The 25,090-nt window shown below is 40.5% G+C and overlaps 1 protein-coding gene across 1 annotated transcript in view; it reads right to left on the bottom strand.

Moving 5' to 3' along the window:
- LOC124717043 (sushi, von Willebrand factor type A, EGF and pentraxin domain-containing protein 1-like) overlaps window positions 1–25,090 on the bottom strand; it is a 134,872-nt gene that overhangs the window by 9,844 nt on the left and 99,938 nt on the right. Inside the window, exons 8-10 of the mRNA XM_047243705.1 lie at window positions 20,388–20,701; window positions 10,916–11,112; window positions 1,601–1,836 (exon numbers count right to left, since the gene is read on the bottom strand). Coding sequence (XP_047099661.1) covers window positions 1,601–1,836; window positions 10,916–11,112; window positions 20,388–20,701 — 747 coding nt within the window. The remainder of the gene's footprint in view (window positions 1–1,600; window positions 1,837–10,915; window positions 11,113–20,387; window positions 20,702–25,090) is intronic.

Genomic DNA, 25,090 nt, shown 5'->3' with positions numbered 1-25,090 from the left:
AAATGTCTAGGAGTACTTGGAAGTCGTCAACATCCTCCCCATCAGCTGGATACAGCATACCTAAAGATACGAGGGCTATCCACAAAGTACATTACGTTTTGGAATCAAAAATAAATAAAGTATTGGAAATTTTTATTATTATATACAGATGAAAGCAACACTTAAACACTACTTTTCTGCATAGTTGCCATTTAAATTAAGGCACTTATCGTAGTGATGGACGAGCTTGGAAATTCCTTCGTCGTAAAATTCGGCCACCTGCACCTTCAACCACGTGGTTACCTCTTCTTGAAGCTGTGCATCGTCATCAAAACACTGCATAGCCAACCACTTCTTCATTGCTGGGAATAAGTGGAAGTCACTCGGTGCCAGATCAGGACTGTACGGCGGATGAGGAAACAACTCCCACTTAAAAGATTCAAGAACTTCATGAGTTACATTTGCCGTGTGGGTCCGGGCGTTGTCGTGAATCAGCAAGATCTTTGAGCCCAACTTTCCCCTGCGCTTGTTTTGTATTGTTCTTCTGAGGTTGTGCAGAGTTTACCAATACCTTTGAGAGTTTATTGTAGTGCCTCTTTCCAGGAAATCCACAAAAATCACACCTTTTCTGTCCCAAAAGACAGTCGCCATCACCTTCCTTGCCGACATTGTCTGCATGCATTTCTTGGGTTTTGGGTGGGAATTTGTGTGCCCCCACTGCATTGACTGCAATTTTGTCTCGCAGTTCACATGCTTAACCCATATTTCGTCACCAGTAACGATGCGATCGAGTAATGAGTCGCCATCTTTCTCGTAAGCGTCCAAAAATGTTAACGCTGCAGCCATTCACTGATTTTTGTGAATCTCTGTCAAGATTTTTGGTATCCATCTTGCACAAAACTTGTGGTAACCAAGCTTTTCGGTAATGATTTCGTGCAACTAACTTCGTGAAATTTGTGGAAAACTCATAGAGAGTTCCGTTATCGTGAAATTACGGTTTTCACGGACCTCGGCATCGACTTTTTCGACAAGTTCGGCAGTCACTATGCTGGGTCTTCCACTTCGCTCTTCGTCGTGAACGTTAGTTCGGCCATTTTTAAATTTTATGACCCACTGACGCACTCCACCTTCACTGATTATGTTGTCCTCATACACTTCACAAAGCTGCCGATAGATTTCTGTGTACAGTTTTTTGCAGTCAGAAACCTTATTACAGCACGCACTTCACACTTCGCGGCATTTTCAATTAACGCTGACATTTGAAACTGTCACAATAACTCAACGGAGTACAGCACGAACCTCTCACTAGCACGGCAGGATGCCGACTGAGCGGCGGAATGCCATGACACCAAGATGGCTGCACTAGCCCTGCCCCTAACGGACACAAACGAAAACGTAATGTACTTTGTGGATAGCCCTCGTACTTTTGGGCTTTCTTTCTCATCGAACAGAGGCCACTGTCGAGATCATCGAACAGAGGCCACTGTCGAGAAGCGATGATACACAGATTCAGTGTCATGCCTCATCCGGTAGACCAATTTTTTCTTACTTTTGACGGTCTTATTTTTATAATCTTACATTTACATACTGCTGTACATTTCGTTCTCCTGCTATCACTGACCTTCAGTATTGAGTGCGGAGCTGGTGTCAAACGAGGCGAGGCTGCCACAGATAGCACGGCAGCTCGCTGCTCCACCACTACCGCTGCCGCTGCCACTGACGCCGCTACTGCACGTGTGTGATGACACTGTGTCTAGTGTCACAGTTGTCGAAACTTCGCTCGGTGTCATGGTGTCTGTAGAGCCCATAGAGTCGCCAGCTGCAGAACCGCTCCTCAGGGAGGCTGTGTGGGACGTGCTGCAGAAAGGTCAAAAAAGAGCATTCGTCATGATGTGAAGGTTGCTAAATATTGACATTTTGAAATAGATTGCTACCCATCGAACAGAAGAGGCGGTGGCAGACAGTCACATTGAAAGAAGTGGGGTAGTGCAGTACAAAAGAGGGATGTGGAGGGAGGGGGAGGAGGTTAGGAGGGTAATGTGCTGCACCTGAATATGACTGTGGCCGTGTGAGTGTGCGTGCGAGCGAGACAGAGAGAGAGAGAGAGAGAGAGAGAGAGAGAGAGAGAGAGAGAGAGAGACAGCACTCTACTTTCAAAGTGCCTGCCTTCCATTCAACACCTTGTCTATGTGGTGTGTAGGAGTATAACCATTTCACACGATTTTCCACTGTTTGATAAATGTTGACAATTTTGAATATGCTAGGGAGGTGATTTATTTCCTGCTGCTATCCTTCATAACACAAAACCCAAGACCCTATTGCAATCTGAATATCAGTTTGTGACTAGTGTTTCTTTTTCCCCAGATCTTATTTAAAAGCTGGTGTAACTATTAAAAACATAAATGTAAAAATTACTTGCAAAATGTCTGTCTGCACACTGTTCAAAACTTTATTCTTAAAAATGTTTTCTTCTAGTTAGTGGTATTCACTTACTATATCAGAGATAATGAACATCATCAACTGAACCCATAAACAATATCCGAAAGCCAGGTGGAACTGTAGTTGACTGACAATTAGTAATAAGGGTACTGGCTCTTACTACAGAGAGCATACTGTAGGAAAATTGCCATCTCTTTCTAGCACAGATGGTAACCAATGAATGACTGCATCCTCTAAATATTGCTATAAAGTACTAACATAGCAGATATAACAACATCTGTAATCTAATAATTATAATATGCAAATGCAGATACAGAAATGCTGCACCTGGTCACCGGAACATTTGTGTTGGTTTCATCAGTTTTGTGATACTGGTTGTCTGTGTGTGTAAAGGGAAAAGCACAGGGCGACTGCATGTTTCAGAGGAAATTGTGGGGTGTGTAAACCACAGCTTTGTACGGATCCCCCCATAAATCATCCCGTTTGTATAAGCCATGAACTACACATGCAGTGTGAAGTGTTGTACAGCAGTGTCTGCATTTCAAATCTACCATTTGCAAATGTTATAACACCTGAATCCAGATGATTATGCCCACCAGTTGGAGTCAATGACCATCAGGTGAGAACACAGAAAGCAATCAAAGATCAAGATGATAATGACAACAGCAACTTCATGGAGACGTAGATATTCAGTGATGAGGCAATTTTCTGTCTGCCGAGAAATGTGAATCGTCACAGTGTGAGAGCGTAGGAAACTGAACTGCCGCATGTCTGTGCGGAGTTGGAAAGGGATTTACCCGAGTATATATCCTCTATGCCATATCCAAGACAAAGGCATACAGTCCCTTTTTCTTCATCGAAAAGAGATTGGCAGGTTCAGTGTACCTGGATATGCTGCAGTTGCTGTCGTTGCCACAACTGATAGCTGAGCTCTCAACTTTCAATAGGACAGGGCTTCACATCACTAGAGCACAACTGCCTGGCCTTTCTCAGCAGAGAACTGCCACATATGTGGACAGAGTGCGGTGGTCTGGGTGATGCTCCTCTGTGCCGAGTTCCTTCCTGTGGGATTTACGTACCCCTAATGCCAACAACAATGAAAGAACTGCAGGAAAACATCACTGCTGCTGTGACAGATACTGACAGAAATGTGCAACTGGATGTGTAATGGAACTTGATTACCGTTTGGATATATACCGTGTGACTAAGGGTGCACGCACTGAACATTTGTAGACTGTACCAGAAACTTGATGAGTGTGTATCTTTTCATGTATCACTCTTCTTTATACGTTGAATACTCGTAAATAAACAGTGCTTCAAAACCCAATGAATCATTTAGGCTAAACCTGTATACAGAATCAAGTTCATGGATTATCCAGAATATTTTCCACAGTACAAAATCAGTGAACACACAAAGACATTTTGAAAGCTGTTCAACTGACATAGAAATCAGTACAACTCCAGGAGTAGCACCATCTGTCTGCAATTCCTGGTAGTGTCCAGCACTCTCTCTCTCTCTCTCTCTCTCTCTCTCTCTCTCTCTCTGTCTCCCCCCCCCCCCTGCCCCCATCCCTCCCTCCCTCCCTCCGGCTGTGTGTGTAGTTGTTTTATGACTCAAACAATTTTATTTTTCACAATATAACTCATTAAACAAGTGTCATGACCATTTTCTTTTTGCAGCTTCCCCGCGCTTCCTTTTCATTCTTTCACATTTTGTGTTACACAAATCCCAGCATGAAGTAGAACCTTCATGGGTTAGGAATGAGTTAAGTTACACATTAAGAAGCAGACTAATCTGCTGCAGACTGCTACAGTAAATCAACAGAAAATTATAATTAGTACTAATACACTCAAACTGACTATTACTTCTGTTGTTGTGGTCTTCAGTCCAGAGACTGGTTTGATGCGGCTCTCCATGCTACTCTATCCTGTGCAAACTTCATCTCCAAGCACATACTGCAGCCTACAGCCTTCTGAATCTACTTGGTCTCCCTCTACAATTTTTACCCTCCGGGCTTCAGAACATGCTGCATCAACTGATCCCTTCTTCTTGTCAAGTTGCGCCACAAATTCCTCTTCTCCCCAATTCTACTCAGTGACTCCTCATTAGTTAGTACCAGCTAATCTTCAGCATACTTCTGTAACACCACATTTCGAAAGCTTCTATTCTCTTCTTGTCCAAACTATTTATCGTCCATGTTTCACTTCCATACCTGGCTACACTGCATGCAAATACTTTCAGAAGACGACTTCCTGACACCTAAATCTATACACAATGTTAACAAATTTCTCTTCTTTGGAAATGCTTTCCTTGCCATAGCCAGTCTACATTTTATATCTTCTCTACTTCAAACATCATTTTGCTCCCCAAACATCAAAATTCATCTACTATTTTAAGTGTCTCATTTCCTAGTCTAAATCCCTCAGCATTGTCTGATTTAATTTGACTACATTCCATTATCATCGTTTTTCTTTTATTGATGTTCATCTTATATCCTCCTTTTAAGACACTGTTCATTCCGTTGAACTGCTTTTCCAGGTCCTTGCTGTCTCTGACAGAATTACAATGTCATCGGCAAATTTCAAGGTTTTTATTTCTTCTCCATGGATTTTAATTCCTACTCAAAATTTTTCTATTGTTCCCTTTACTGCTTGCTCAATATAAAGGTGAACAGCATTGGGGATAGGCTACAACCCTGTCTTCTCCCTTCTCAACTACAGCTTGCTATTCATGCCCCCCGACACACTTTGTGACTGCCATCTGGTTTTTGCACAAACTGTAAATAGCCTTTCGCTCCTTGTATTTTACCCCTGCCACATTCAGAATTTTAAAGAGAGTATTCCAGGTAACACTGTCAAAAGCTTTATCTAAGTCTACAAATGCTAGAAAAGTAGGTTTCCCCTTCCTTAATCTATCTTCTAAGAAAACTCTTGGGGGTCATTATTGTCTCGCGTGTTCCAACATTTCTACAGAATCCAAACTGATCTTAATTAAGGTTGACTTCTACCAGTTTTTCCATTCGCCAGTAAAGAATTCGTATTAGTATTTTGCAACCGTGACTTACTAAACTGATAGTTCAGTAATTTTCACACATGTCAACACGTGCTTTCTTTGGGATTGGAATTATTATATTCTTCTTGAAGTCTGAGGGTATTTCACCTGTCTCATACATCTTGCTCACCAGATGGAAGAGTTCTGTCAGGACTGGCTCTCCCAAGGCTATCAGTAGTTCTAATGGAATGATGTCTACTCCCGGGACTTTGTATCGACTTAGGTCTTTCAGTGCTCTGTCAAATTATTCACGCAGTATCATATCTCCCATCTCATCTCCATCTTCATCTACGTCCTTTTCCAGTTCCATAACATTGCCCTTGTATAGACGTTGTATGTACTCCTTCCACTTTTCTGCTTTCCCTTCTTTGCTTAGGGCTGGTTTTCCATCTGAGCCCCTACTATTCCTACATGTTGTTCTCTTTTCTCCAAAGGTCTCTTTAATTTTCCTGTAGGCAGTATCTATCTCATCCCTAGTGATATACGCCTCTACATCCTTACATTTATCCTCTAGCCATCCTTGCTTAGCCATCTTGCACTTCCTGTCGATCTCATTTTTGAGACGTCTGTATTCTCCTTTTTGCCTGCTTCATTTACTGTATTTTTATATTTTCTCCTTTCATCAATTGAGTTCAATATCTCTTCTGTTACCCAAGGATTTATACTAGCCCTCGTCTTTATACCTACTTGAGCCTCTGCTGCCTTCACTATTCCATCTCTCAAAGCTACCCATTCTTTTTCTACTCTATTTCTTTCCCCTGTATTTGTCAGTTGTTCCCTAATGCTGTGTCTGAAACACTCCACAACCTCTGGTTCTTTCAGTTTATCCAGGTCCCACCTCCTTAAATTCCCACCTTTTTGAAGTTTCGTCAGTTTTAATCTACAGTTCATAACCAATAAATTATAGTCAGAGTCCACATCTGCCCCTGGAAATGTCTTACAATTTAAAACCTGGTTCCAAAATCTCTGTCTTACCATTATACAATCTATGTGAAACCTTCCAGTGTCTCCAGGCCTCTTCAACGTATACAACCTTCTCTCACGATTCTTAAACCAAGTGTTAGCTATGATTAAGTTATGCTCTGCACAAAATTCTACCAGGTTGAATCCTGTGTGTGTGTGTGTGTGTGTGTGTGTGTGTGTGTGTGTGTGTGTGTGTAGAATCTTTAAAAAAACACCAGGAATTTACTTTTAAATATAACTGTAAATGTTGTAATCTAACTCATTTTGATTGCCAAATTATCTTGTCTGGCTCTTTCCTTTTTGCAGACTACATTTCTAATTCTTCAAATACATCCTTAAGTTGGAAATGACTAACAACTGCAGCATGCAAAGTCTGCATACTAATTTTGCAGTTCTGTTTCCTGTAATGAGCATGAGTGGATTTGATTATGCTGTGAAGCTCATAGACAATCAACTAAATTTATCACCCTCTTTTCGTTATCACAAACAAAAGAGCTTTAGTTTAGCAGTACAGGTTACAAGGTATACTTGCTCAATTAGTATTGCAACAGGCATATTTTAATGTATATATGAGATTTTTAACACACCCGAGTTATATAAATTCTCTGAATGTTCATTCTATCTTTTTTACTGCAGAACTGATGATTTTAAAAGAGAACAGAAGCCGGTCATATAAAATAAAGAGAACCTCTGTGATCTAAGGAGACAAAAAAGCTGTTATAAGGATTATGGGTCTCACAACACTATGTTACAGATTGGGGGGGGGGGGGGGGGAGATATAATTTTTGTAATTGTGCAGGAGGTTGCAGAATTCTAAGTCCACATTTACTGAGCGTGTACTGAGTGGAGGTCACTGCCACCGGCTGCAGTCCCATGTTCCCCGCTTATCAAAAAGAGCTATGGAGATCAATAAACACCTCGCATACAGTCCTATTAAATGATTAAACTCAGCTGAACAATTCCTCTCAGCTATACTTCACTTAACCCGTGCATTTCTCCAACTCATCCCACTGCGTGATCTACTCTATCGCACCAATTTGCCTTGTATATCAAAATGTTCCAAATTGTTATTATATTTAGTCATTTTGTTATATATACATTTCACTTGCAGTAAGTGTATTATTCATACATAAGATATATATAAGTAAGTGTTTCCTATTATGTTACAATGACCAATGGTATCTCTCTCTCTCTCTCTCTCTCTGCATCAACTTCCATATCTGTACTTACTACAAAATTAAGATACCTCCACCGAATTTTTCTGTTTGTATGTGAAGGTTAATCTCATGAACTACTGTAGACATTTAGGTACAATTTCCACACACAGACAACATATTCATGACAATGGTTTGTGTATATAATTCAAAAATATTTTGTGCAATTTGGTTGAACTACTGTATAATGAATTAAACCTTAAAAAAGGTTAACTAACTAAATAAATAAATGCTGTGGAACATCAATTTTATGCTTTATCACTTAGAAATTTTGCACCTGATCAATTACATTTTACGCATGCATCTGCAGAAACTCCATTTCTTCAACTGACTATTTTCTGAGTGAGTCGACAGACTGCAATGACAGCTCTTGCAACCATCTTTTTAAATTCTAGTGCCGCACCACTGATTGTGTGGCCAGAGAGATACGAAGGACAAAGGTGTTATTTGGTGACAACAAACTCTGTACAAACTGAATCTGTGGTCAGACACTCAATACTTGTCAGGATACTGACACGTCAATAAGAACTGCACAGCAGTGACGTCTCTGCGATTTTATGATAGAAAGCTCAGGATTCCGTGCTTCGTCAAGGCTTTAACCACTGTGCCTATCGATTAAATCCTTTGCTAAATGAATTTCCACTGCTTCCTTTACCACCAAGTCCCACAGTCTTATCAGGTAGAATCAATACCACAGCCAGTTTATTGGTGAGCCAGCTGTACTTTCAGTGTTCTGTGCATCACGTATAAAAGGCCACTTTTGCAGGGAACTCGCAAACCTCAGCCTCGGAGAGCACAGAGTCCTCCTTGGTATGACTTGAAAGTGCCACTGTCTTCTATGGAGTGGACGATCATTTTAACTTTATACTCTGTGAGGATTCAACCTATTTCTGATGACAGACTTCCAGTTATGGCAAGAAAGCCATGCATTTAAATCTCTCTACTTCCTCTTCCTCATTTCTTTCACCCACTTTAGGTTTCATCTGTAGTACCTTGTGTATATATTGTGCAGAGTACACATTTTCAAAACTCTTGTTAATGTAAAAGCTCATCCTGGAGACTTACCTAGCCAGCAATGGTATGTGCTCTGTGAATCAAAGTTTTAAGAATACCCATTTTCTGGGAACATGAAATCTGGTGCTTTCTTTGATCACTTCGCAATTATATCACTGCAGTAAAGCTCCTATTGACGCATTGATATCCCAGCACAGATTGAGTGTTTAACAGCAGATTTTATTTATACCAAGCTCTTTGTTGTCAAACTTCTCTGGATCTTGCGTATTCTTTGGCTCCAAGTGCAGTGGTGCGGTGCTTAGGTTTAAAACGAGAGATGCGAGTGCTTGCACACACACACTACTTGTATATATACATATATAATTTTGATTTTTAACTAGAACAATGTACGAGACTGTCCTAGGAATAAATGAAAATTGTATCAATACCTCATAATGACAGAGCTGGTTACCAGGTGGATACTGACCCTCTCTCAAATATTCCCCACTGAGATTGCCTCCAACCCACTCCTAACGTACTGGGATACTTGACTGAGAAGAACGATGACTCCTTAATGGGTTGGATTTCAAACAATCCGCAGAGAGAGAGAGAGAGAGAGAGAGAGAGAGAGAGAGAGAGATGTAGTTCCACTTATAAAATGGATGAAAGATTTTTGAGTCATCAATCTTCTGACTGATTCGATGTGGCTCACCACAACTTCCTCTCCTGTGCTGACCTCTTCATCTCAGAGTAGCACTTCCACTCAACATCCTCAATATTTGTTGGATATATTCCAGTCTATCTTCCCCTACAATGTTTACCCTTTCCATATCCCTCAAGTGCCATGGAAGTTACTACCTGATGCTTTAACACATAATCTATCACCTTGTACTTCCTTCTTGTCAGTGTTTTCTGTAGAGCCAGAACTACTTCATATGTTGGTTGATGGCCTGCTTTGTTCTTTTGACACCACTCCTAGGCTGTTGTTTTTCTTGTTGGATAGGAAGTTTAACAGTACTGATCAGTATGATGACATTTTCCCTATCCCATATGTACTGTACATTACCTGTCTTTCCCTATAGCTTACACCTACTTTCCAGATAATTTCGAATTTTTACACAATTTCACGTTATCAATACTTGCTCTAGGTAAACAAATCCTATGAAGTGTCTTGATTTTTCTTAAGGCTTGCTTCCATAACCAATGGCACTGCCCGAACTGCCTCTCAGCTGGCTTTTCTTTTCTTCCATAAATTTTTCTTGTCAGCAATTGAGATGAATAAGCTGAAAAGTTTATTCTATGATAGTTCTCACACTGCTCTTGCTATCTTTGCAATTGTGTGGAGGATATTTTATTCTGAAAGTCTCATGATATACGTCTAGTCTCACTCTTTCTACACACTGTAAGATCCGTAGCTTAATCTCTGTAATCATCAAATAGCACAGGGGAACATATTCATCTGTCTAAACAATGTAGGAAGTAACTGGCTGTGTCAAAGATGCAGAGTATATATGTGGCAACTATTACTGTGCACGAGTTCTCTCGTGTGAACTTTCGCAAACTGTTATCTTGCACTGGCACTCTATGTGTTCAATGTTATAATCACTCTCTGTACCATAACCTTTTAAACATTTGGAGGTAAGTTGCTTTTCTCACAAGCAACCATTTAGCAGCACAATATGGAATTGTGTGATGAAAAAGTATTAATAAGAATCACAAGTCTAGTTGTATCACAGTACTACTGTTGCCAATCAATGGATGAGTGTTCGGTACTACAAATCACCTTGCTGTGGTTTCCTTTGAAAGTTATCTACAGTGACAGGAGAGGGGAGGGGGGGGGGGGGGGGCTGTTACAACACCAGATTGAATAGGCATTTGGGTGTCAGTGGCCTGAATGATTTTAGAAATTCCACAGAATGTTACCTATTCCTTCTGCTTAATTTGACCTCGGGTATTCCAGAGTGCCGTTAAATTCTGATTCTGAGACTGAATCCCCTACATCTTCCATAACAACTCCCATTTCTTCACCTGAAAGGTGTGTGGCCTAAACATCAGTTGAAGAAATAGAGTTTCTGGAGCTACGCACCTGAAATCTAACGGATCAGTCAATATGCCAAGAAAACACAAATAAGCACAAGTAAGAAGCAGTAGTGATGGTAGAATCAGTTAACACTGTTTCTGAGAGCTCGAGGCCACATAAATCAGTGAGAAGCCCGCCAGCTAGAGTGGGGCTGGCAGTACAGAGCGGAGCAGAGCCGACTGTCGGGCTGTTCACCTGGAGGACTGGCGTGTCACGTGCACCGGCCGGCGGCCCGACCCCAGGCCCGCCCAGTGGCCGCGCCCGTGGCTGCGGTGGCCCTGGCCGCCACCCGCACTCAGGGAGGTGCCTCCGCCCCCCACCGTGCCACCTACGCCAGCCATGCTGCGATCGCACCCACGCACCGCCTCTTCGTAGGTCGGAAGAGCTGTTGACTGTGGAAACAGCCGGTAAATTATTGTTAATAGCTGTAAGGTAACAGAATTTTTGGTGTAAGTTAAACTTTTGTTTTTGAAACATAATTAAGGATTTTTATCTATTCTGATTTTGTGAAATAGTTACAAAATGTTTACTTTTGTGTGTTTGAGTCGAACCAGCAGGGACCGCAGCAACACTTCGTCGAGAGCAGCCTGTCACCAGCCTGTCGGAGGGACACATTTAGCTGACAGCCGGCAACCACGAAAGGGCACCACTGGAGAGATTCTCTGACATATGATTCAACTGATGCAAGTCAGCATAAATAAAATAACAATAATTTTGTTGTTTGGATCAGATTAGTGCGCTAAATTATCTTTACATGTTGAAGTTTTTTTATCATCATAAGTAATGTTCCAGTACTTTTTTAACTACAAAATACTGCAAGGTCAAAGAATATATTGAGGAACTAGTTGGCTAATTAATACGAAACATCTGTCACCAAAAATAATAACCACTCGGAAACAGAGGTTATGCACCAGGAAGAAAGAAATGAAAATGCCTAAGTAGGATGTATAATCATAAATACATCAAAATCTAATTTAATATACGGATTACTGAATCTCACAATCCTCGATAGCATCTAGTGAAACAAGCCTCTTTTGTTGATGCTGTAACAACAAAAAAGGAACAACTATTCTGATACTGTTATCCTACAGAGTCAAACAAATTGCCACAGTGTGTGGATGCCAATAATAAGACATCTGTTAGAAAAGTATGAGACCTTTGGCCAGGACACCTGGAGTGTCGGACACCTAATCACCCTCAAAGTAGTGCCCTTGGGACCACACACACCTCTCCCACTGGTGCTGCCACTGTTGGGGGCATGCTGAAAAAGCCTCCTTCAAACGGAGTTTAGGTCTCTGTTGCTGCTGCCAAAATGTCATCTCATCTGAAATCACATTCCTTTCAATGGCCTCTCGAGTTTGAGGAACAGGCAGAAGTCACAGAGGGCCATATCAGGAGAATAAGGAGCTTGTTGAAGCATAGGAATCTGGTTTTTCACCAAAAAAGCCTGAATCAAGTGTGAGAAAAATACTAGAGCACTTTCATGCCGGAGATGCCAATTTCCTGTTGACTGCAAATCAGTCTAGTCTCTTGCGCCACACAGCAACATGTAGGCAACAGAGAACATCCATGGAGTACTCTTCTGTGACTGATTGACCCTGAGGTGTGTACTCGTAGTGTACCACACCACGGGAGTCAAAGAAAGCAGTCACTGTCACTTTGACATTGTTGCACACTTGGTAAGCCTTCTTTGGTCTCAGTGATGAGGAATGCTTCCACTGTGATGACTGGGATTTGGTTCTTGGATGATACCCATACACGCAGGACTCATCACCAGTGATAATGGTGTTCACGAAGTAGGGGTCACTGTTTGCTGGAGTCCAGCATGTACTGCGATGCTTCAACTTGAAGTTGTTTCTGCTCTGCCTTTAGCAGCTTTGGCACGAATTACGACGACACTGTGTTCACGGCCAAATCTTCAGTCACAATGTTATGTGCTGAAAAAGTGCTGATGCTGACCTCTTCCGCAATTTCTCTGATAGTCATATGACGTTCCTGTATCACTTCGATGCTCACACTGGCAATGACCTGACTCGCTCTCCACCAATGTGCAGCCATCTTTAAACTAGTTGTACAGCTCCTTAATATGTATGATGGCCATAGCATCAACACCGAAAGCCTTCTGAATGGTTTCCACATGACTGTCACTCAGTTTCTAGCAAAATCTGATGTAGTAGCAAAGCTCCAGTCATTCCATCATTTCACTTGCAACGAAAAACTGGTGCAAGCACTAAATACTACCTCACTCAACTGCTGCTTGCCACCAGCTGACACTCTTGACACGCAGGAAAAAATTGACCCATATGCACAAAGGTTCAAGGTCAGCTCATGCAATTCTGCTAGATTAAAATCCATCAGTTGTTCGCAAAAAAAGTTGGATACTTTTCAAACAGTCCTTGTATTCCTGCCATGTACCTACAAACAGAGAATATACATACAGACAGCTAAATAACTACATGTATCTGCAAGAAGTATGATGTTCAGCACATGGTCACATAACATGAGGCATATCAAGCATAGGCCCACCATATGTCAAAGAATTAGAGATATAAAAAACAAAATTTCTCCCCCAATTCCTGTGTTTGTAACCAAGTTAATATTGGGATTTCCATAATATTTTGATAGCTTCCCTTGTTGTCTTAGTCCTTCAGCTGCTTTGGTTGGATTATCTCATCACACACCGCTGCTGCCCCCTCAGGTGCTGAGAACATGTTTAAACATGCCTCCTGGGTTTCCCTTCTGTGCTACTGATGTGTTTATACATCCCATTCTATCGACCTTTTCACTGCTGCTGACAAGTTACTTCCATATGTCAGTGAATAAAAAAGTTTCACATATTTATCATACAATAAATGTGCCTCTTTGCATGGTATCATTGAAAAAAAAAAAAACAAAACTCGTTTTGATATGTTGAACCATTTATGAAATATGGCAATTGTTATGACCACATTATTTACAATGCACAGCAACAGAAACCAGCAGGTTGTACATGACCGTCTGCCAGGTATAAAAACCGATAACTTAAGAACTACATAGATATCATTCTCCTCTCCATTTTAAATAAAATTTTGATATCATATCCACACTTCGTACACAACAATTTATGGGCTAAAACCAATCATATGCAAAGGTTACACAATGTGTTTTTACCTCTGCAAACTCTTTAAAATTACATGCACTGCTTTAATTAATTTGGATTAGCACAATGACCATGATGAGTAACAAAAAAGATATTTAGCCCTGTACCAAATGAAAACACCAGACTTTAAGATGTGCAACAATAATTTTTTTTTTCTCTGAACAGTTTTTTTAAAACTTGACAATAGGTACTTCATAGTGACCAGAATGCTATCTCTCAGCACAAGTACTGGCATTAGGTGACCATTACAGCAACAACAAAATCACTCTCAGCAAGGAATGTATAAAGCTCATCTGTAGAAGCACATCTGCAGCAGTCAAAGGGTTAATCGGATGTTGAGCACACATTCTTTTGCTTGCTCTTTGGAATATAGACTTATTTATGTATCTGTTGTGTGGGAAACCAACGTCTACAAGAAAAAACGAATTACAGATCCTTGCTGATTTAGTTACGTGGGCAGTAGGCCAGCATCTAAGGCATGTTTCTCTGCTAACAGTTCATCCATATAGCTAGAGGCATAATTAGAGGCTATAAAGATTATGTAGCTACTAAAAGAAGCATCAACACCCAGCTTAAAGAATACAGTAGCCGCAATCATCTGGTCATCTTGGAAACACGAATAAATTGGCAGTAGCAGATAGTGCACCGAGACAGGGGGCCAACCAATTCATTTCCCCAATAGTACGGGTTTTATTAAGGTGCAGTTATTACTTTTCTACGATGTACAGAGAGGCCATAGAAATTCAAAAGAACAAAAACAAAAGGACTGAAATCAGACAAATTGTGTGTCTCAGTGCTTGATAAAACAAAGTGTCAACTTTTCCCCACTAAATGCTTCATAGCACACGTAAGCACAACTTTGTGATCTTAGCAAGTGGAGTGATAAAGTCATGACTCAACTGTTGTACGGATGTGTATATACAGCTCGACTTGTTGAACTCAAAAAGATATTTAGCCCTGTACCAAATGAAAACATCAGACTTTAAGATGAGCAACAATAAATTTTTTTCTCTGAATAGTTTTCTTAAAACTAGTTAGAAACTACTATCTGAGTCTTTATAGACTCTGATGATGTCTCTGACATTTGAAGACAAGATGTTAGGCAGAGAAAAACTGCACTATAATGCACATACAACCAATATCACCATGGATGCAAATACTAGCCTTGAAAGCCAGCATTGTATGATCAAATTACATATAACAAAATTTTAGCAAGATAAATTATAAATCACAAATACTACATAAAAAATAGGTTTTTACTCAGCAGTCAAAATTCTCAGACCTATATACCTGATAGCTAATTAACAGCTTCAGCTGTAGCTTGGGGGACATCATTCCAATTCCGAGAGTATCTTCTCTCACAGTATTGCTGGGTGATATGCTCCACAATCTGTTCTGATGTTCCATAGCAGGTGCAGCAACTTTCAGAGGTGGTAAAATGGATCAAAACAAGAACATGGACCCTAAAATGCATACCATAAGAGCTATGAGCACTTGTTCAGTAGAAGAGATGGGTTTCACAGTAGAGAAGATGACCAAGTGTTCACAGCCCGTAAAGGTGTGTCTTTTAGAGCCCATGTATCATTCACTTTTCTCTTGTTTTGGTCCATACTGCCTCTTCAAAAGTATGGAAACCAAAGCACTTCCAGTAGGAGAGATGTGTTTCACAATAGCAAAGATTAGGAATCACTCATAGTTCCTAAAGGACATATTTTAAAGCCCACGTTTACTTGGCATTTTTTTCTTTTTGAAAGTTGCCACCTCTACTATCTTAACAACAGTATCAACACACGTATTCCACTGTCAAAGGCATCGGAACGTGTTTCACTCAATTACAAATCAACCTAAAATGAGATAAGTAAACAAATACTAAAATTTTGACAAACCTCGGTGCAAAATATACAATAAATAAAATTTATTTTAATAAATTTAAGTAAATACATTACTTTCAGTTCAGTTGTTTCTGGACCAGTGTCAATTACCTCAGACTGATACATTCACCTTTCTCCATCACCCCCAAAAGTATGTAATATCATAAAGAAATCGCCCTTTATCCAGTTGTGACAATGTTAAAGTTCATTACCCTTTATTTCTGGTCTCAACAATGGGCCCAGTTTGGTGTGCACATGCATGCAATGAGTCCTGTGGAGTAGTACGTCTGAGAATGCGTCATTGCATTGACGCATATCCAGCAGGCTGCATCAGTCTGATGCTTTTATTGAGTAGTGTGATTTGTATCACGTGTAGGGCTGCATGCACGTTGAAGGCACGCAGTAATTAAAGAAATTGGTAACTGTCACAATGGATATTTTGCAGAACCGACAAAATAAACATAGCAATTGTTCCGTATCTGACAACTTCTGTGTTGATCTGTGACAATCACAAACCTTCTGTAAACCTGGGAGGACAGGAAACTACCAATAAAGCTTGCGTGCCGGCATGTTAGGAGGAACAAGATAATTTTATTCAGGATGAGGATAAACAGAGGAGGATCTCACAAACTTTTATTGGTTTCTGTACAATTTGCAGGTTACTTTGCACTTTCTGTACTTTATGCCCAGTACCTTGTAAAGGGACATCCTCCTCTAGCATTACTTTTCCCCAACAGAAGTTGTTGACACCAGAAATATTTACAAATTTGAAACAGGTTAATATTATCTCAGCTGTTTTTCTAAAAAAATTCCTATGATTTTATACACAGTATGTTATATTTCAAGCTAAAATCTATAAAACGAAATTACTTTATTTTCGTTGTTACAACCGATCGCACTAGTTCTGAAAGGACATTTAATATAATAGAGGGAAACATTCTACGTGGGAAAAATATATATAAAAAACAAAGATGCTGTGAATTACAAAACGAGAAAGCGCTGGTAGATAGGCACAATAAAAAACACACCAACAAATTTCAAGCTTTCGCAACCCACTGTTGCTTCATCCCTCTTTCCTGATGAAGCAACCGTGTCAGGAAACATTCCTCACACACAAAGAAAGAAAATATGTTATGTGGACATGTGTCAGGAAATGCTTACTTTCCATGTTAGAGCTCATTTTATTACTTCTCTTTAAATCACATTAATCATGGAATGGAAACACACAGCAACAGACCGTACCAGTGTGACTTCAAACACTTTGTTACAGGAAATGTTCAAAATGTCCTACGTTAGCGAGGATACATGCATCCACCCTCCGTCGCATGGAATCCCTGATGCGCTGATGCAGCCCTGGAGAATGGCGTATTGTATCACAGCCGTCCACAATACGAGCACGAAGAGTCTCTACATTTGGTACCGGGATTGTGTAGACAAGAGCTTTCAAATGCCCCCATAAATGAAAGTCAAGAGGGTTGAGGTTAGGAGAGCATGGAGGCCATGGAATTGGTCCGCCTCTACCAATCCATTGGTCACCAAATCTGTTGTTGAGAAGCGTACGAACACTTCGACTGAAATGTGCAGGAGCTCCACTGTGCATGAACCACATGTTGTGTCATACTTGTAAAGGCACATGTTCTAGCATCACAGGTAGAGTATACCGTATGAAATCATGATAACTTGCTCCATTGAGCGTAGGTGGATGAACATGGAGCCCAATCAAGACATCACCAACAATGCCTGCCCAAACGTTCACAGAAAATCTGTGTTGATGATTCGATTGCACAATTGCGTGCGGATTCTCGTCAGCCCACACATATTGATTGTGAAAATTTACAATTTGATCACGTTGGAATGAAGCCTCATCCGTAAAGAGAACATTTGCACTGAAATGAGGATTGACACATTGTTGGATGAACCATTCGCAGAAGTGTACCCGTGGAGGCCAATCAGCTGCTGATGGTACGTGCACACGCTGTACATGGTACGGAAACAACTGGTTCTCCCGTAGCACTCTCCATACAGTGATGTGGTCAATGTTACCTTGTACAGCAGCAACTTCTCTGACATTACGGTTATCGTCAACTGCACGAAGAATTGCCTCGTCCATTGCAGGTGTTCTCGTCGTTCTAGGTCTTCCCCAGTCGCGAGTCATAGGCTGGAATGTTCCGTGCTCCCTAAGATGCCGATCAATTGCTTCGAACGTCGTCCTGTCGGGACACCTTCGTTCCGGAAATCTGTCTCGATACAAACGTACTGCGCCATGGCTATTGCCCCGTGCTAATCCATACATCAAATGGGCATCTGCCAACTCCGCATTTGTAAACATTGCACTGACTACAAAACTACGTTCGTGATGAACACTAACCTGTTGATGCTACGTACTGATGTGCTTGATGCTAGTACTGTAGAGCAATGAGCCGCATGTCAACACAAGCACCGAAGTCAACATTACCTTCCTCCAATTGGGCCAACTGATGGTGAATCGAGGAAGTACAGTACATACTGATGAAACTAAAATGAGCTCTAACATGGAAATTAAGCGTTTCCGAACACATATCCACATAACATCTTTTCTTTATTTGTGTGTAAGGAATGCTTCCTGAAAGTTTGGCCGTACCTTTTTGTTACACCCTGTATATAAGAAACATTTGAAATTACGAAATATTTGGCACACTTAACATTTCTATTATTAATGACACAATTTGGGGCTATTTATTAGATTTATTTCTATAGTCATTTATAAAATAATAATAGAAATTCATTTGTCAAGAAAATGTGTATACCCTTTGAAATATTGTTATTACCGCAAAGTGAAGTAGTAGTGGGCATGCCTCTGACGTGATCAGATGTGTTTTTGTATTTTGGGCAGAACAATGTAGTTTTGGCTTTGTTAATGTGAAAATTCAAAAGACAGTGTTATATTGTAAAATGTGAGATAATAAGTTATCATGAAAACATTCTTCAAAATTAATTACATCAATTGGAACCATGAGAATCTAAAATGTCAAACATTTCAGCTTCAACGATCAGCCCCTAGACGTGAAGAACTGGAGCCAACTACGAGAGAAGAAGATAAATAAAAAGTTTATTGTAAATCTTACTATTCTCGTATTTTCCAAAAAAGAGACTTTACCAGGGACAATAGTAGTGGTATCAACAAATTGTGGGAGGGGAACATTACAACCTCCACAATTTCAAAGAATGTAATCCAGTCAAACTTTCTCTATATCTACAAATGTGTAAATGTAGGCGACTTTCTTTAACCTATCTTCTTAGCTAACTCACTGTATCAGTACTACCTCAAGAGTTCCTACATTACTCTGGAATGCAAGTGATCTTCTACAAAGTCAGCTACTACTAGTTCAATAATATTCACACCTGTCTCCAGGTCCCTACTTTGAACCTGGATTATTATTTTATCCTTCTCGACATGTGAGGGTATTTCAACTGTCTCATATATCTTGCATACAAGTTGAAATAGTTCTGTTATGGCTGGCAGCCCAAGTACCTCTATAATTCTGAGGGAATGTCATCTACTTTACTCAGGGGCTTTGTTTCAACGTAGGCCATTCAGTATTCCTTAAATTCTTTTCACAGAGTCATATCTTCCAATTCATCTTTATCTATCTCCTCTTCCCTACCTATAACACTGCCTTCACATTCAGTTTCCTTGTTTAGCCCTTCTATATAATCCTTCCAACTTTCACCTTTCCACTCTTTGTTTAATTCTGGCTTGCCATATGAACTCTTGATATTCATACCCGTGCTTCTGTTTTCTCCAAAGGTCTCTAATTTTTATAGGACATATCTATCTTTCTCTTATCATGCAACAGAAAATCCAGGACAGAATAACAAAAATATTATGAAAAGGATAGACTGCTACTCACCATACAGAGAAGACATTGAGCCACAGACAGGCACAACACGTCCTCTATATGATGAGTAGCAATTTCTACTACTGTGCATATAACTAAAGCTTTCCATTTGTCCTCTAACCATTCCCGTCCAGCCATTTTGAATATTCTGTTGGTCTGATTTTTTAAATGTTTGTATTCCTTTTTGGTCACTCCATTTGTTGCATTTTTGTATTTTCTCCTTTCAACAATTAAATTAAAGCCTCCAAAGTTATTCAGGGGTTTCTACTCAACTTTGTCTTTTTGCCTGTTTGACCCTCTACTGTCTTCACTACTTCATCTCTCAAAGCTACTCATTCTCCTTCTATTGTATTCCTTTGGCATTTCATTTAATCGTTGCCTACCTGATTAAGGGACCTACCATTCCACACACTGACTTGTAGAATGGTAATTTTGTTTTTCTTATGATGACATCCTCCTGAGTAGCCCTCATCCACAGAGTCCACAATATTTTACACAAGAAGCTACCACAATCATTAAACCTTACAGTAGAGCTGCATGTCCTCGGGAACTATAATGGCTGTTGTTCCCCCTTGCCTTTCGTCCTTTGCTGTACCAGCACAGCAAGACTATGTTGGCTGATGTTACAAGGCCAGATTAGTCTATCATCCTGACTGCTGCTGCTGTAACTACTGAACGGAATGCAGCAAAACCCACAGCAGGAAGGAAGGTAAGTGTTGGTCAGCAACTATGTCTCATAATTTTGTAGTTCTCCTCAGTTAATGATACAATTTACCAACCTCTCCCAACTGAACTCCATCAGCAAATGCGATAAGGGCGACCCTGTCTGGGTCATGCAATACACCTCCAGATGTGGCAACGCATCCTGTCGGAGAAGAGTGGCGTGGCCCGCCAAGAGAACCAGGTGGTCCGCCACAGCCACCGCGATGGCCTCCGCCTCCTCCAGTTGACGACGAGGGTGACGGAACTCCAGGGCGTGTCTTGGGCCCCTGGTGGCGACACACCACCACCACACAGACCACGAGCAGGATGAGTGAGACGCCGAGGGCCACTGCGAGGGACACGAGCAGCACACTCGATGTACTCAGGTAGGCTGTTGGAGAAAGTTAAATCACTGTCAGGAGAGATTGGAGAAACTGGCACGAAGTTTATCAAAAGAACAGGGTGGCGACTATTTCATCAAAAGATTTCCCGAACATTTACACCTATGTGATTACTCCATTACTTGAGTGTTTGACAGGCGATTCATAGAATCACTTTCAGAATTTTTCTCTACTGTTCCATTCTGGAATAGCCCGTGGGAAAAATGAAAGCCTAAATCTTTTTTGTGAGCAGTTATTTCCCTTATTTTATCATGCTGGTCATTTCTCCCTATCTAGGTGAAGTCAAAAGATTATTTTAACATACAGAGGAGGAAGTTGGTGACTGAAATTTTATGGTTTAAAAAAAAAAAAAACACTCACAACAATGAAACAATTTTTTGTCTCTATGATTCCTACCCCAACTCATGTATCATATTCATCTCTCCTCTATTTCTTGATAATTAGTCAGTTAATTAGTTAGTTAGTTAGCTACATGTTCTATGGAACATCTGAATTGAGTGTTGCAAATGTGGTTGTACAGTACAAATAGTAGACATGATGTTTCTGACAAATAAGCTACTTGTATAGTAATGTAGTCTTTTGTTCCTTGTGGGGTAGATTGTGGCGAGTCCCCAAACCATCGGAATGTTTGATTTCGGTGGTTGGCCTTGAACCCCACCATCAGGGTGACTGATTTCACTGTGTGTTTCCATCCAACTGCCTTAATTCTTGGGCAGGCCACTATGTGGCTACTGGCAGAATGCAAGTTCCAACCACTGTAGTAAGGTAAAATGTCCATGAAGTGATGGCGACAGACCCAAGGGTATTCACTGAAATGAAGCACCCTAACAGTGACAGGCAACGGGACTCACCGATATCAAGCATCCCAATGGGAACAGAGAACTGTTACATCCATGTAATTGTTCCTGGATCAGGCTACAAATAGTTTCTAACCAGCAACTGAAATGGGTAACCACACTGTTCTGTACAGTCTAATTTACAACCCTAAAGTAAATTTTGAAGACAAATATCATAGGACATAAAAGTTTACATTTACAGTGTAAATGAAAGGAGAACCAAATATGTCAGCTGTTAATTGCATAAACAGCCACACTTGATATTTGTGTCGATTACAGTGCCATATACCACAAATGGAAAACAATGGTTTGAGTAAACTGTACATATTTTTTTTATGTAGAATCTGGAGAAAAGAAAAGGGGGGGTGGGAAATCCCCAATTGAAAATACAAGGGTGACCCGACCACACAAGAGGAGTGGTTAAGAGGTGGTCAGTTGTAGGACACACAGTTGTCTCCTATTGTCCCTTTACTAATATTAACTTTTCACCCAGAACATTTTTTTTCTCCATACGATGCGTTGTTTTTGAGATATTTAGTTACCTTAAAAACTACCAGTTTTAAATAGAAATCTGTCCATGAAATAGTAGGAGTTGTCCACAAAAAATGATTTTAGGTTAGGTTTAAAACTTGCTTTGCTACCTGTCAGACATTTTATGGTATAGGACAGGAGATCAAAAATTTTTCATTGCTGCATACTGACCTCCTTCTTGAGTCCCTGGCAGCTTTAATATTGGGTAATGCTAAATGACGTGACTTCTCTGAACTTTTGCAATGTTTTGCATCAATACTATTTGGTAAGGATCTCATACCCCACAGCAATACAGTAGAAGAGGATAAGCAAGTATATTGAAGGCAAGGCAGTCTCTTTAGTACATTTGGTGCGGCTTCTGTCATGCCAGGAAAATGCAATCTATTATTAATCTTCCCCATAATGTTTTCTATGTGATGCATCCAATTTAAGTTGGTCTGAACTTTAATCCCTAGGTACTTAATTGATTTGAAAAGCTTTAAATTTGAGTGATTAAAGGAAGCTTTTTCAGTCATCATGTGAAGGATCTCTTAGTTTTTATTGTTCAGGGTCTAATGCCATTATTTGCACCATGCAGATATCTTCCAAGTTTTTCCAAGAATGAAGTCCTAATTTTATTGAATCAATTTTCGTTATACGTGAGAATAAGTTTTGTTTTACTTTTTTATTTTTTTATTTTACTAGTTTTCACGGCTAAATATTTTTCAAGCTGCCCTGTTGCCAGTTATTATCCCAAGTTCAACTAGGACTGAAAACAAGATATAACATTTGTAACATTATGGTTAAATTTTAAATGGCAATTCTCTTGTTAGTACCGTCCATCACTATTCCGTGACAAGGGTGGAACTGTGCAATAAACATAAGTATACAAAAAAATCCTGACAGGAACTGCTGCTTCCAACTGTTGCCCACAGAAGATAATACCAATAGCCTCTGATGGAAACAATGCATCCTATTTGAAAACTGAAGCTTTCCACACTGTAGTGCAGCACGCAAGTCCAAGAAAGTTAGCAAAGTACTAATTTGCACTGAAATTACTGAAAGAGAACCAAAGCCTGAATACTCATTGCTAATGTACTAACGGTGTGTTCACAGATCTGAGTTCACATTTGTATTTTCTTTACGAAGTGATTTTGCTAAATGAGAGCAAATGTAGGGAACAATCCCCAAGAAGATAAGTAGCACAAAAGGTCATAGGACAAGTGGCCAGAGATTGAAGTTGGGGTAAAAGAACTTAAATAGTGTAGGTATCAATAAATAAAGCACATGAAAACATGCCAGGCAACTCAGTATTTTCTGTGTGTACTAGTGAATATCAGAATCAGTTCAGTCTTAATGAGTGAGCAGGGATTATTGGCAACCACCTTATGGGACCAGTCATCTTTTCACCACATCTCCCAGGAGAGGTGTACTCGCTGTCTCTGTGGGTGACCCTGCCTCCCTGCTGGAAGATGGTGATATGAAGGTTTATGACACTACTACACAATGGTACTCCAGCTGACGTCTATATCTCCATGAAAAGGCATCTCGACAACATCTACCCTGATCAACTGTCCAGTCACACAGCTCGCCTGGTCACTAGACCTTGACCCTTCAGTTTTCTGTCTGCGGGTGCACCTGTCTCATCCTATAAGTGCAGACACTGGAACAACACAGTCTCGATGAGTGTGATACCACTCAGTTGCAGGACAGCACATATGAACTTACACGTCAGTCGCTGCTGCATCGTGTTCCGGTACACTTAGAGGCTCTCCGGGGCCAGTTCAAACACTTCATCTATGTTGTACTGTACAGATCTGATGAACATCCTGTAGCACAGACACCGTGAATTTCTGGCCATATTTCTGTAACATTTTTTGCTTGTTTCCTGTAGTGCTCCCATTTACCAAAACCACCCTGCATAGATGAAAAAAGATAACCCTTGCTTTTGTGTGATTAACAAACTTACAACCAAGTGACAAATTTTGATGTGCAAATTGAAGTCAGTTGTACTTAGAATCAACTGTGCAATGGGAAGCAGACCTGAATCTCTAAAACCCACTGTCAATAACGAAGATTCTCGACATGGATCAGTGCATCATAAGCAAATGTCATTGAGTGACAAATATTACAATAATTTAATGGACTTCAAATGGCTCTGAGCACTATGGGACTCAACTGCTGAGGTCATTAGTCCCCTAGAACTTAGAACTAGTTAAACCTAACTAACCTAAGGACATGACAAACATCCATGCCCGAGGCAGGATTCGAACCTGCGACCGTAGCGGTCTTGCGGTTCCAGACTGCAGCGCCTTTAACCGCACGGCCACTTCGGCCGGCTAATGCACTTCTTCACCTCTTCTTACGCAACCCAACAACTGACTGTTTCTGGTGAAAAATCTTGAGAGGTTTTTTTAACAAAATAAGTAAGCACATTTCTCTCTGTCTCTCTATGAACAGTTCAACTCCCCTACTCACCAAATGTCCTAGAATTCCCTTAGTCTTTCAGAAATCACTGACATGTCCCTAATTTTCTGGTAAATTCTAAACCCCTGAGAATCACCAATTTCCCAGGTTTTCCAGACAAGTAGCCACCCTGAAGAAAGCAACACAAAATCCATACTGAACAAAATGCTGTAAGTTTTCCCACAAGATTTCAATTGAAAAAGAAAACTACTGTTCATTTTATTTTCTTGTAACAACAATTGGGTAGAATGGAAGCATCAGTTTCAACTGACCAGTGGTTGTCCTTTTTATTTTAACAGTTTATAACAATTTTAAATTATAATGTCAGTAAAGAGGGAGTGAATGAGATTTTCACTCTGCAGTGGAGTGTGCGCTGATATGAAGCTTCCTGAAAGATTAAAACTGTGTGCCGGACCGAGACTCGAACTCGGGACCTTTGCCTTTCGCGGGCAAGTGCTCTACCATCTGAGTTACCCAAGCACGACTCACGACCCGTCTTCACAGCTTCAATTCTGCCAGTACCGTGTCTCCTACCTTCCAAACTTCACAGAAGCTCTTCTGTGAACC

This window comes from Schistocerca piceifrons, chromosome 9 (genome assembly GCF_021461385.2).
Source record: "Schistocerca piceifrons isolate TAMUIC-IGC-003096 chromosome 9, iqSchPice1.1, whole genome shotgun sequence".
NCBI classification, from domain to species: Eukaryota; Metazoa; Arthropoda; class Insecta; order Orthoptera; family Acrididae; genus Schistocerca; species Schistocerca piceifrons.
The sequence above is the reverse complement of the archived record's forward strand: the minus strand, read 5'-3'. Positions and strand labels throughout refer to the sequence as shown.